The sequence below is a fragment of the Nelumbo lutea genome, chromosome 3 (assembly GCF_056320005.1).
Source record: "Nelumbo lutea isolate HS-2025 chromosome 3, American lotus-T2T, whole genome shotgun sequence".
NCBI lineage: Eukaryota > Viridiplantae > Streptophyta > Magnoliopsida > Proteales > Nelumbonaceae > Nelumbo > Nelumbo lutea.
The window spans coordinates 113,292,274-113,306,162 of record NC_142686.1 but is presented as its reverse complement, the minus strand read 5'-3'; the positions used below and the strand labels follow the sequence as shown (position 1 = coordinate 113,306,162).

General features: G+C 36.0%; 1 protein-coding gene across 3 annotated transcripts; it reads right to left on the bottom strand.

The window, feature by feature from the left end:
* Window positions 1–9,098: 9,098 nt before the first annotated feature.
* On the bottom strand, window positions 9,099–11,441 carry LOC148867735 (putative N-acetyltransferase HLS1-like). Of its 3 annotated transcripts, none has more exons than XM_088979759.1 (3): window positions 11,374–11,441; window positions 10,667–10,800; window positions 9,099–10,155 (listed from the first exon to the last, which is right to left on the bottom strand). In XM_088979759.1, exons 2-3 carry the CDS (start codon window positions 10,747–10,749, stop codon window positions 9,288–9,290), a joined length of 951 nt encoding a protein of 316 aa, XP_088835885.1. In that variant the 5' UTR covers window positions 10,750–10,800; window positions 11,374–11,441; the 3' UTR covers window positions 9,099–9,287. The 3 variants fall into 3 exon arrangements, with proteins under 3 accessions (XP_088835885.1, XP_088835883.1, XP_088835886.1); XM_088979757.1 differs by lacking the exon at window positions 11,374–11,441 and adding an exon at window positions 11,065–11,362; XM_088979760.1 differs by lacking the exon at window positions 11,374–11,441 and adding an exon at window positions 11,054–11,179.
* Window positions 11,442–13,889: the final 2,448 nt, after the last annotated feature.

Sequence of the window (13,889 nt, the reverse complement as noted above, 5' to 3'; positions counted from 1 at the left end):
AAAATGAATGAGAATTTGCACTCCGAATTCATTTTGCACCATTTTAAAACAAAATTGCATTACAAATAAACAAGGTCATAGTAACATATGGCAGATAAAACAGTTTACGAGAAACGAATAAGCATCGCAATTTAAATTTAAACTATTAACTTTCTGAACGGATTAGCAACTCTACTCTTAATTGGTCTCAAAACACGAATAATAAGCACCCAATTCAACTATAGGCTCCGTTTGATATACTCTATTCAACTTGGCTCTGTTTCATTGTTGGGATATAATTGTTTGAGATGAAAAAACTGAGACGCGTTTAAGAAAAGTTATTGGGCTTCGTGAGGCCTGAACTCGAACTCGAGTCTCTTCTTCTTGGTCATATCTCCGACGATTTCTTTGCTGATCTCGAGCAAAGACAATCTTCTTGCGTGGGCGAGCCTTTTTCTCTATCTTGTATATTTTTATATGATGTATAAGAATGTCTTTGCCACTGTTGCGCCAGCCTCTCCAACGACTGACCCCCTTTCATCTTCTTCATTACTTTCGGCATGGAAAAGCTCCGTTCTCCTTGTGTGTAGGCAATAAGCGGAGCATAAGAGAGTATTTTATTTTGTAGTATTCCCAATTTTTCTGATTTTAGTGGTCTCTTATTTTATTTATTTATTTTTTGAGAGATAGACAGAGAGAGATCAATATGCCGGAGAAGATGAGGTTATTATAACTTTGGAGAAGAAGCTCTGAGGCACTTAGAACGTTATTTGTCCCCACTCAGTTTTACTGAGTTTGCTGTTAGGTTACATGTAAATTCGTTTTCAGGATACAACAGAGTATTGGGCGAGAATCTGCAACTAGCAAAATTGAAGAATCTCCAAAGAAACCTTTACCAAAACCAAAACTACCCATCGTGAAGTGCTAGCAAAGTGCACTTTTAAAGTGCCTCATTATGTTGCACACATATGCGCGCATTGCGCAGTATCGATTTCCCATACTATTCTCTACTAATTCTAAGGAATGTAAATCAGTTCCTATTGAAATACTGAAAATAAAACTTATAATTTTTTAATAAATGCTTTTTTTATTTGTTTCAAAGAATTTTTTTTTTATTTGCTAGAAGTCCTATGTTAAAACCAATGATACCAAATCATTGAAATAGAGCAACGTACGGATATCCATGTGTATGAATTGCAGATTTGAAATTTTTGCTTTTTTTCTTAGGATTAAAATTGGCTAATTGTTTGGTTTTAATGAATATCTGATTTGCAAAATCTATGGCGAAAAGCATACGATGAAAACCCAATTCGTCTTGTGATATATTATTGTCGGTTTGCAGTTTTATGTTTTAGTCTTAGATTTCCTGCATTTATTTTTGTTTTTGTTTTTCATGCGGCAAATGATTACTTGTGGCATTGCATGTATGTTGATCTTAGCTTCATGGAAGAAAAAAACTAGGAAAGGGAAGCCCCTAGGAATTCACTTTAAAATGGAAATAAGTGATGCATAAATGCTTGATTTTATCTTCCAACTGTTATATGAACAGGATTGTCTGACTAATAAATCATGGATTCTTGATTTAAAACTTTCCTGCTTTATCATGTGCTTTTACATGCAGAAAATCATTTAGTTTGACGGTAGTTGCATTTTATATTTTACAGGTTCAAGAGGTTTATGAGCTTGTTGCTAAGCATGACTTTAAAAAGCTAGAAGAGCTTGGAAATGTCTTAACAAGTCTCTGGATTCAGGGGACTCTCTTGTTGTTGCCAAATCATTCTCCCACATGCTTAACTTGGCCAATTTGGCTGAGGAGGTTCAGATTGCTCACCATCGGCGGACCAACAAGAGCTTGATGAAGCTCTACAGAGAGAGGTAAAAAATAATTGGTGCTATATATCATGAATTTTTTCTTTTCATTTCTGTCAGATTCTTGGATCCAATATCTCTTACTTATATTACTTTTATAAGGTACTTATAATGAATTATCAACTTGAAAGGTCAATTCTAACTTCAGGATTTTATCTTTTTTTCCCTCCTTGTTTAAAACCATCAATTTTAACTTGTGCAAGTAAATTGATTTAGCAATGCTTGGTATTGGGTAGCTTGCTAAAGCCCTAGTGTCATTGTAGATAAAACACCTCCGAACGATCACTTCTCTGTTTCTTCTGTTTTCACCAAAGTTTGCGGGGGTGTCATGGGTTTAGGGAATGGACTACCCCCTTTGTGTAGCCACAAGTTCCTGAAAAGGTAGGGAATACTTTCTTGAATAAGCAGCCCTCTTTATTCTGTTTTTCTGTTAGGCTAATGTATATTGGGTTTCTCTTTGATATCAAGCATTTGAGACACATCCTTTTTTTCTTTTGAATTCTTGTTCACCCTTCCTAATCACTTCTTTATATATTTGCTATGTTTCTTATGTTACAGGAACACTTGGCATTATAGAGCAATGGAGGCTGCAAACTTGTATTAGAAATCTATGAGAAACCTTCGACAAACTCGTGGACTATGCATTGATTTCTTGAATCAAAATTTCTCATTCAGGCTTAGGCTTTATCTCTTTCTCTTAAAAAAGATTATGTACTCTTTCTTAGCAGGTTTTGGGATGTACTTTTGAAGATGTTGGGCCTCAAACTTCTAAGTTGATAGTAACAATACCCAATCATGTTCTTTGTTTTGTGTGATTAATGCTTGTAATTGTCCATCCAATTCTTATTACTTGGAGATCTTTGAATTTGGACAGGTGCATATAACACCTTTCCTAAGTTTAGTTCCTAGGTTAAGAGGCTTTCCACCTTTCTCGGTTTGCTAATTACATGTAAACTTAGACAGGTGCATATAACAAGGGGCTTAGCTCAAGATCAGCTGAGATTTCACCTTGTTTGAAGCCCAACTTGAGCTCAGCTGGGCTCTCACCACAACACGCTTGAAGCCTAACTAGAGCTAAGCTCAATCTTTCACCTTGCTTGAATCCCAGCTAGCTAGATCCAACCTACTAAAAAATTTAAAAAGACCATGTCAGGTTGTGTTAAAATTTATCCAACCCAAGTTTTTCATCATTCCTACAAATTGATGTTTCTACAAGTTAAAGAGGAAGAAACACGGAGGGGTGCAAGAAATTTAGTTCAGCTTTAATGATTTTTCCATGAAACAAACAATTCCATACAATGAAAAGTGAAAACTTCACACTTTCTCATCCCATCCCATCCAATTCCATACAAAAAATATACATTTCTAGAGGCAATTCTTGAACTGGCTATTCGGTGACTGCTGCTAGAAATGTTGATATTCCGCTAAAAAAAGCGCGGGCCGGGTAGGTTTTCCACTTTTCCTTCCTGCAAATCTTCTACTTCACGTTTCGTCTTCTTCCGCACTCTCCGTCCATTGCCTCTCCCAGTCGACTCTCTCACTCTCAGTTGTTTCTCTCTTTCTCTCTTTCATGCACACTCTCTCTCTTAGTGCACATTGGTAAATCTCTCTCTCGCGCGCGCGCGATTTCTCTCTCAGTCGCACATCGACAGCATTTGATTCACAAGTAAATCTCTCTCTGTATTCAATTCACCTAAATTTTCTCTCTATTCTCCACTGGACAACACCAGCCGGCGATGCCTATATAAATCAAAACCCAGATTGACCAATTCATCATTGGAGAACATCCTTTCCGTTTTTGTTCAGCCGCTCTTAAGTGTTCAATCAATATTATCTCTCTTGAAATGGGGCACATATGCCATGATTCTGAGTTCTGCTTGAATACCCAGGTTTCCTCATTTATTCATTTTTCAGATTTAGCTTTTTCACTGTACTTTTGGTATAGCTGATCATATATTATGGTCGTACTATGCTGCAGCCTCGAAGGATTGATGAGAGACTGCAGAATGAGTTGCAACTCCTGGAGTATCAGTTGGGCTTGTTTGGACCTCCTTTGGTGGGGAGGTTCAGTTTGTTGAGGTCACAACTATGGAAGGAAAAGGGGATTTGCATCTCACTGGGAAACTTGGTGATGTTATCAAAGAATCAGCACAGATAGCACTTACATGGGTAGGTTTCTCCATACTTTGTAACTTGGTTTTGATTTCTTTTGGCATGCTTACACTATGAATTATGTTTATTCCTGTAAGGAGAATAAAATGCATGTTAACAATAAAAATAGAACAAAATACCTGTTAGTGCATCCATGACTTAAAGAACAAAACTAAAAGTTTGGAATCTATACTATCTTTTAAGAGTTGAACTAAATGTTCCAAATAAATTTTATGATTTGTTTACCATTGAATCCATTTCCTCTGTTCTTTTGAGTATCTGCACAAGGGGATGACTGTTCCTTCTATTCTACTTGATTATTTATTTGGTCTTTCATTTTGAGAGGAAAGCTTCCTTTTGAAATCAATTCAGTAATTCAACAAAGCATTGTCCGACCATATGGGACCAACTTCTTATCCCTCTTCAGTGCGTCTTTTAATTATTTCTCTAAAATTTCTTTGATATCTTCAGGAAAGTAAATCTTTTTAATTGATCTAATTTTCTTAACTTTCTAACTGAAGTAAAATTTTTAGCTTCTAAACGTTGGTCACATGTATTCATATCTGCCTAAATTCCATCAAATGTCAATTCACACAAGACACCTGCAGACTTTTTGTAGAATATGTTAACAGAATAATATAAATCTTATGGGCCAAAGTAAGATTCATGTGGTGTACACTTGAGTGCAAGTATCAGCAAAAGTAGGATTCAAGTGCAAGTGAACTTATAAAATAGTTGTTACTGATAGGGAGATAATTGCATATACCAGGTTTGAGTTGAAACTAATCTAAATTAACAGGAATTTGAACAGATTGCACAGTCGCTGAACCGGTCCAAAATGGTCCAAAATATTCATTGGACTGGATTGGACCAGTTCCATTTGTAATGGACCCAGTTGACACCCCTAAATACAGGGGTGGACCCAATTGACACCCCTAAATGGACCCAATTGACACATATCTAATGTTATATATTTATAAAAAATAAAATATTGGGCACATCTATAATATTGTGCATTCATTATATTAAACAAAAATAAGTTTTATACATAAGAAATAATTTTATCAATGATGGAAATGTAATACAAAATTTAATGTCAACCTAGAAATCAAACAATTTTTATTTTTAGATGGCGGGTTAATGGTTTGAGTCAAATGATACCATAGACAAACAAAAATTAAGTGCGAAAAGTAAAAAATATTTTATATAATGTAAATGAAATATATAATTTAAAGGAAAAATTATAGACAAAGTTGATTGTACATTTAAAATTAGGCTGCAAGTTAATCCAAAAACCAACAAAACTTTGACAACTGGCTCTACATTTCAAATTATAAAACCCCCACCATGTTATCAAAGGCATATGTGGTTGTTCCCAACATAGGGCTTTTAATCCATGTTGGACATAGCAAATAACCTACACCAAAAATAGGTTTTCAATTTCTATCCCACTCCCTTTGTCTCTCAATCTCCCTCTCTTTTCTCTCACTCTCACAGTCATCTCTTGATTTCCTACTTCTTTTGTCTCTCCCACTCTCTCAGTTTCGGTTTGTGGCCAAATCAAAACCTCTCTCTCTCTCTCTCTCTCTTGTTCTCCCTCAATCTTTCTCATTCTTTTTCTTCACTTTCCCTCTCGATCAATATCTCCTTCTCCTTCAATCTCTATTGTTCTCCCTCAATCTTTCTCATTCTTTTTCTTCACTTTCCCTCTCGATCAATATCTCCTTCTCCCTCAATCTCTATTGTTCTCCAGTTGTTATAAATTTATAGTTAAGAGTTTCTTGTGATTTTTTATCAAATTGGTGTAATAGTTTTTGAACCATATACCAAGTTGGTCTCATGTTCTTTTATACGACTTGATTAATTGGTATAAGTGTATAAGAAAATAAAATAAACAAGAGAGGGGGCGGGAGAGAAACTGAAGAAGAACGATAGAAATTAAAGGAGAATGAAAGATTGACCAAGAAAGAAAATGGGAGAGATTGAGGAAGAACGATAGGTAGAGAGAGAGAGAGAGAGAGAATGAGAATGAGAATGAGAGAAATTGATATAGAGAACGTAAATACAAAAACCAAAAACCATTTTTATTTATTTGCAAATCACATAATCGTTGAGCAGATAAAGGTGATCGTGAATGAGATGGTGTGAGGGAGATTAAGAGAGAGAGAGAGAAACTAAAAACCAATTTTTTAATTTTCCAATCACCCAACATTAAAGGGCAATTTTAGTATAAGTTTTTTATTGTATCTAACATGGATTAAGAGTCTCATGTTGGCAATAGCCACATATGCCTCCGATGACATGACGGGGGTTTTTATAATTTGAAATATAGATCCGGTTGTTAGAGTTATGTTGGTTTATGGACCAACTTGTAGCCTAATTTTAAATGTACAACCGACTTTGACTATAATTTTCCCTAACTTAAAACTAATCCAAAAGCAATGCTATTTGTTTTATCTAGATGGTGGGTCAATGATCCAAATTTTCTAAGAAACACATGATGTCATGATTAAATAAAAAATCTTTAAGTTTATTTTTAATCATATTGTTACTTTTGTTAATTTTCAATTTCTATTTTAACTATGATATATCTAAAATTTAATTAATTAATATGAAGAAAATTTTCTCACATACAACGCATTTACTTAATTACTAGTCCCTTAAAATACCCCAAGGTTATCCCCTTTTTTTATACAATTGTCATAATATTATTAACTGTTCATTTAACATGCTTACAAATTACAATGTTGTGCCTGTTAGATACTGACTCATGTTTCAACCAGTTATATCCGCTCATGTCAACAGATTGATAACCAAGTCAATAAATTTTTTAATAATGATAGGTTTGGACTAACCCAAATCAAAATTATGACCAGGTGATGGGACAACGGTCAGATCAACCAGTTCAATCATGAATTAAAAACACTTGTTTTTGGAGAATTTTGGATCAGGTAGGCACTCAAGATGAGTATGCTAATTTAAACAAATTTATGTGCCACTTTCCCATAAAATACCTCCGCCTACATTTGATTTCTAATACATTTATCAAAAGATATATTGGGTGCCTGCTGAGAATTTGGATTAGCTGAAACATGAAACATGATGGCTGTTCAACATACTATGGAACCAATGATGAGGTTTCATATCAGTAATAAATTCATGGGCTCCACTATAAACGATGTCAGCTCTATCTGTGCTGAACTGCCATCCTGTTCAGTCAAACCTTCCTCGCCTACTGAATGAGCTTACTATGGTGTGCCTATTAATGTGGACTTCCTTCCGTAATCGAGAGAATGTGCCTATATATATATATATATATATATATATATATTATTGCAACTTAAGCATTCACTAACATGTGAATAGCATATTTGTCACATACGTACCAGAGTTGGTGAAACACCCATTTTCTTTGGCCATCCTTGGGTCAGGAAATGGATTTTTAATCGAATTTTTCTTTATGCAATTCAAATGATAACACCTTTTTAGGGGTGCAAGATGGGTGGACTGGGTTGGGTTTATAGTCAACTCAAGGGTTGGGGTTTATGGTCAACTTAAGCCCAACCCTAAGATTTGAGCCTAAGGCCTGAACCTGGACTGAGCCCGAGATGAAGCCTGATCTTCTCAATCTGAGCCTAGTCCATAGTGTATTTCAACACACTACTGGGTTGGGCTTGGACTTGGGCCCAGGCCAAGGTCGGGTTGGTCAATGAACCCAATCTAAGATTATATATGTATGTATACATATGTGCAAATATGTATGCATGTGTGTGTTTGCATGTATGTATGTATGTATGTATGTTGTATAATCTGATTGGAACAAAGTCGGGCAGGGTTTAGGCTACCTAAGGACTAGCCTAGGCCTAGCTTGAAAAAGAAAAACCTGAAATTTTGGGCTTGAACCCAGCCTGAGAATCAAAAATCTAAGCCCAAGTCGCATAAAATTTCAGACGGGGTCGGTCTGGGCTCAGGTTGGGCTCACTTAAGTCTGCATCTTTACACTTTAATTATTTACAATGCTACTTCAATTGCTACAAGCAATTGGAAATTTGGAATGCAAGTTTGCTCTCCTGTTTGGTTTTCTCATTCTTTCTCATTCTCACCCAAGATGAAATTGTAAAACGAACAAGAATGAGTAAAAATGGGCAAAATGAGAAAATATTGTTATAAACCAAACACTTTTCCTAAGAAGTGAATTCTTTTCAGACAGACAAGTGCCCTATGTTGCTCATTTTCATTTTTCAAAAAACTTTGTATCAGCAAGCATAAACCACTGGCCTAATTCTCAAAAAACCCTTGGTATAAAATATTTACGGGTGGATAGCCAATTGTCAATGTCTGTGTAACTCTCCACAGCAATCAGTTAATATGGTAGCAGTTTTGTAGACCTAAGCCACTACTGGCATAGAATTTCTGTAAAGAATGAAAATAAGCAAGATAGGGGTAATATTATTTTTCATGTTGCAGGCTATCTTAAAATTTATGCTATGGACTGATTTTTCATTCCTAAAGAATGAGGCCGGACAAGAATTCCGAAAGGATTTTTGTCACTAGAATGAACAAGAATTAAAAGAATGAAGCAGTGAGCAATGAAAGAAACATGGCCTTATTTTCCCCTCTCAACTTTATGTTTATTTGGTCTAAGGCAATTCTCTTCTTCTCCACTAACTTTTCATTAGCTCAACTACCGAGGGATGATAATGGTGGATCTACCACGATTCTGCAAACACAGGAAGATAGTGTCTGGGGGAACTGGGAAAGCCCTCATTCCAGAGTCCAGACCAATATAATGTGAAGAACCCGGTACGTAGTCGAAAGATTTCAAAGATATACTGAACTGAAAGAGACAACCCAACAAGCTTTTCCGGCAATGTAAGCTAGCTAGCTTCTGGTTGAGTGGTTTTCCAAGGGGAGTTTTCAGAAAGTTGCTTCCCTGAGCGAGCAAGGAACATGGATTCGATCGCAACTCTTATTGCGTTCAGAGCAAAGCAAAAAAGAAAAAAGAAAAAGAAGTTGGCCTGGTGGAGGTGTAAGCTTCTATGGACACGTTAAGATTCAAAACAGAAGAAAAAAAAAAATTGGAAAAGCTAGCAGTAAGATAATCCCAATCTCTCTCATCACCTGATGAATTTATTAGCTAGAAACATGGGTTTACAGTAGCCAGGATAAGGTGACTGAACTGAAGCATACGAGCTAAACTCATCCTCTGAAACAATGTTAATACATAATAATACCAAGCTTTAATTAGCTAGGGTAGCAGCTGGCTCATATCATCGATCCAACACTAGCTAGAAGTCTCTTGGATCAACGAACAAATGCCCAGAAGGTTGTGTTGTCATCCACTGGTCGTCTTCTTCGCTGGGATCATTCACTCTCTTTAGGTACCAAACATCGTTAATGGACGACATAGAGGCCCCTCTGGGGACATGGCCAACGAGAGTATCACAGTTCCCCAGCTCTGTAATAATCACTTTGCAATCCTTCATACTTCCAGCCATATTAGAAGCAAAGCACCACAGAGATTTCATAAGCTCCCCGAGTCTCTCCCCCTCACCATGAAGCCCGTAAAGGAAGAGAAAGCCAAAAGGTTTGTGGAGCAGATCACAGAATGATATCCGAAGGCAAGGGAAAACTTTGGCTCTCGCTTGGCTGAGAGTGGCGTGGAGACACCTGAATGGATATGGCCTCCTTATTTGAAGCTTGTAAGCCTCAGAAGTGTTCCAAATGCTGAGAATGGCCCAGGAGCTCGGAGTTCTACTGGTGAAGTCCTCACTGCTTTCTTTGCTACGTAAACCAACCCAGTCCTCCTCGTTGAAGAACGACACCCATGTGCCGAGGCTCCGCTTTTCTTTCAGGATTGCATCCATGTCTACTGGGTAGAAACCTTTGCTTCCCAGACGGTCTTTGTACAAGGAGATTGCCTGATCTATGCTCAACTTCTCTATTGTGACATCCCCAGGGGAATCCTTAACATGAGAGCTTATTGGTTGAACCAGTATGACAAGCGAGCTTAGTTTCACGTAATTGCATTTCAGAACAAAGAGGTTCGTCGCTGCAACGTTGTCCTCCTCTGTGGCCACCCAGATGTACTGTGCTCCATTTGTTATAGCCCAACCCTCAATCGACTTCACCAGCTTCAACCCTATTCCCATGCGCCTGCATTAGAGTAAACAAGAACAAGAACAATATTATTTTCTAAGACATATGACTTAGAAAATAATATCAATACCCCACCCATTAGTTGATCGGTGCTCTCTTTTTTTATACCAAGTTGCTGAATATGATGATTACAGTTCCATGGAGATAACTTAAATGAATGGGGAAGAGAGGGGGAGGAGGAGGAGGTGGTGGTGGTAAAGGAGAAAATGAAGAAGAAAATCATCATCATCATCAATAACAACCAATGAGACTCCTCTTGATTCCAATTTAGCCCCTCTTAAATTTGGTTCATATATATCTTCTGCCCATCAAATCAACGATATATACTAATGTTTTTTATCATGTAGCTAGTATTGTTTCTGATATATCCCTTTAATTATTCCAAGACTGAGCCCTAGCTAGCTGAGAGCCACTCAAGACTCAACACATCCACCAAAAAAAAAAAAAAAAGTGAATTTGTTTATGGAAATAGAAAGGGGGAGAGGGGGAATTAATTAATGGAACTAACCTGTGCTTACGAGATACACGAAGGCCCAGGATGTAACCCATCTTGACATGTTTTTCCCCAAAGCCAGTCCCTACATGCTTCATGCATCCTCGAACGACTCCGACAAGCTTCCCGTTGGCAACAAGCTCAGCTACCTGTTATCCCACTTCCAAACATGTTAATCAATAGTATAATAATATCTAAACATCTGTGTATGTTCCCTAGTCTAGAGGACAAGAAGATCTGTTTATAGAAAAGTAGTAAAGGTGAAGAGGGAGACAAAGCCTGAGAGAGAATGAATTTCAATTGGATGGGAGAAAAAAAAAAAAAAAAAAAAAACTACTACTACTACTGTAGATGCTAAGACTTTATTAGGAAGAGATGATAGATATATGGAAAGGGAATCACCCGCCTCCTACCATCATAACATGAGTTGGGTAGAGCCTTATCCTACACAACGGATCACCCATCATATTAGTGAATATGGAGATCCCTTCTCTAGATCCAAAATCACAGTTCCTCTCAAGCCTCTCCACCACTTCAGTATCCCTATCTTCATTGAATTCCCTTATAAGAACTTGATTCTCTATGCGGGTGTTCATATTCTCTGTTTAGAAGAGAAAGAGAAAGAAGAAGAAAAAGAAAAAAAAAAAGAAGAAGAAGCAGCAGCAGCTTGAGAGAAGTTAATTTTCAAGGGGAGGGAGACATGAAGGGGGTTCAAACAGTACCTAGTTATATATCCTGCTTGAATGAGTTAGCTACCCACATTACCGCCATATGCACATCCAACCACAGCTGTTCTTATATGTAAGAGAATATATGGTTGGGTTTTGATTCCTCAATGGCACCAAACTTGATATGGTGACAAGGAATGCAGGCGGTAGTTAATATTTACTCTGTGGTAGATACCAACCCATCAATGGGAAAGAGAGAGAGACAGAGGGAGATGAGCTTATTTACTAGTGTAATCTTGGCAATATCCATAGCTCCTTTGTTTTAGCATGGGGACAAGCAAAATGCGTACCCCTGATGTACATGAAAATACAAAAAGAGAGAAAGATCAATTATTTTCGTAAACGATTCATCGAATCTCTATAATCATTCACCTGCCTTTATTTATATTGTGTACTTGTGTCTCTCAAGCAATGCAAAACGACACTAAATGAAAACAAGCTCAGATTTGCTGCAACAAACATCATGACGTGACACGCCCTATTTGTCCACACACGGGAACTGGTGCAGGGCATTTTAGTAATAAAACAGTAGCTCCCCATTTGCCCATTCCACTGGCTGAAGTGGAATGGCAATAGGGTACCCGTGCAAATTACCCTGTCATTCCCAAACCCGCCTATATCCCTAATTCCAAATCTGTCTCAAACTCATTAAATTCATTTCCACCCGTTAAACCCCTGGATCAATTAATGATAGCGTTAAATCTCTTAATACTATTTTAAGCTATTAAACCATCTCATCTTTTGTTTTATTTGATAAAATAAAATAGATTTTATTAATTTTTGTGTTCATCAAAACAATCAATACATGTATATGATTAATAATTTCAAATAAAAATTAAAATAAATAATATTTAAAATTAGCATTTTATAACTAAAAGAAATAAACAATATTTACATCAAATGATGATTTCAGTCCCAAAAAATTTATACAAATAAAATATTAATAATAGAATAATTATCCTAGTACTTAAAATTTATAAATTTGTGCATGATATATAATATAATAGGTTCATATTTATACATCCCAGGTATCGAGTATCGGATACCTAAAGTCAAAACCTAAACCCGTTCCAAACCCTATAGGATTTTAATCTAAAATCCCAAACCCTATAGGCTTTTGATAAACGGATCCTATTAAGGTAAGATACCCAAAAATTCCCATGAAATTGCCATCCCTAGGCTGAATGAATTAACAACACACCATAAAAAAAAGACATAGATTGGAATAGTAAGGATGATTTAAGAGGAGCCAATAAAATAGTTTTATTTATATAGTTACCCTCATATATGTATATGTAGAATGTTGGTGGGATAAAATTAATTATATAATTACCCTCATATATGTATATCCCTTGTTTGTTTGTTATAGAGTGGTGTTTGATTTGTATCTAATTAATACCTTTGTAGCATCAAATAGCCATGTATAGCAAATGCTGCAGCAAATCCAAATTTATATTTATATTTGGGTTTACTAAAATAGGAAAATTTTATGTTCTTTTAAAACAGTTTAAAAGTAATGATTACTGAAATTGTAATGTAAGAAGTTATGAAATGTTGAAACTAAGGATATGTTTGGATAGGCTTCTACCTTTTGAACTTTGGGTTGTGGTAAACAAAAATGTGACAAAAAGTGTGTGTTAAGCTTTTGGCAAGTGTTTTATATATATATAGTGTAATCTAAACATAAAAGGGATGTTTGGCATTGATGTTAATTTCCTGAAAATCACTGTCATGTCGGAGCTACGTTAATGCTAGAGAAATTGGTGTTGAAATCTCTGTTTGGTTGGTTGATTTTGGTGATTTTTGGAAAATCAGCCAAAAATCGATCCGTTTTTAAGGATCACGTACCATTTTCATTGAGTCCCTATTTTCCAGTTAATTCCTATTTTTTGAGGATGACATGGCATCCAACGTGGCATTGAATGATAACTTCAACGCAAAAATAATATGTTGATTTCTCAAAAATCAGCTTACTAATGCCAAATGACAAAATTCACTAGTTTTTGAAAAATTGATAAGGAAAAATCAGCATCGATGCCAAACATCACTAAATTAAAAACTCTTTTAAGCTCCAAAACACAAAACCTAAAGTTGAGGTTTTGTGCTTTGGTGCTTTAAAACATAGATCCTAAAGCTTATCCAAAAACAAGCGAAGGATACATTTGGATAAGCTTCAGAATATGTGCATTTAAAGCCCTAGTGTTTTAAGGTTTAAAAGTGTTTTGGCTTCAGATAATTATGCTTTTGAAAGCAGCTCTTACTAACAAAACACTTTTTTTCATTCAATTTTCTTTTTCACAGCCCAAAGCTCTAAAGCAAAAGTTTACCCAAATTAATAAAGCCAATTAACAATGTTGTCATTTGAAAAAGAAAAATATAAGGAATATATCATCATCATCTAAGTCTCATTCCAACTATATAGGACTAGCTAGCTACATGAATCTTGTTCGGCTAGTTCATTCTATTCAATGCCATATCTATTGTTAAGTTATTAGCACTTAGAGTCATTT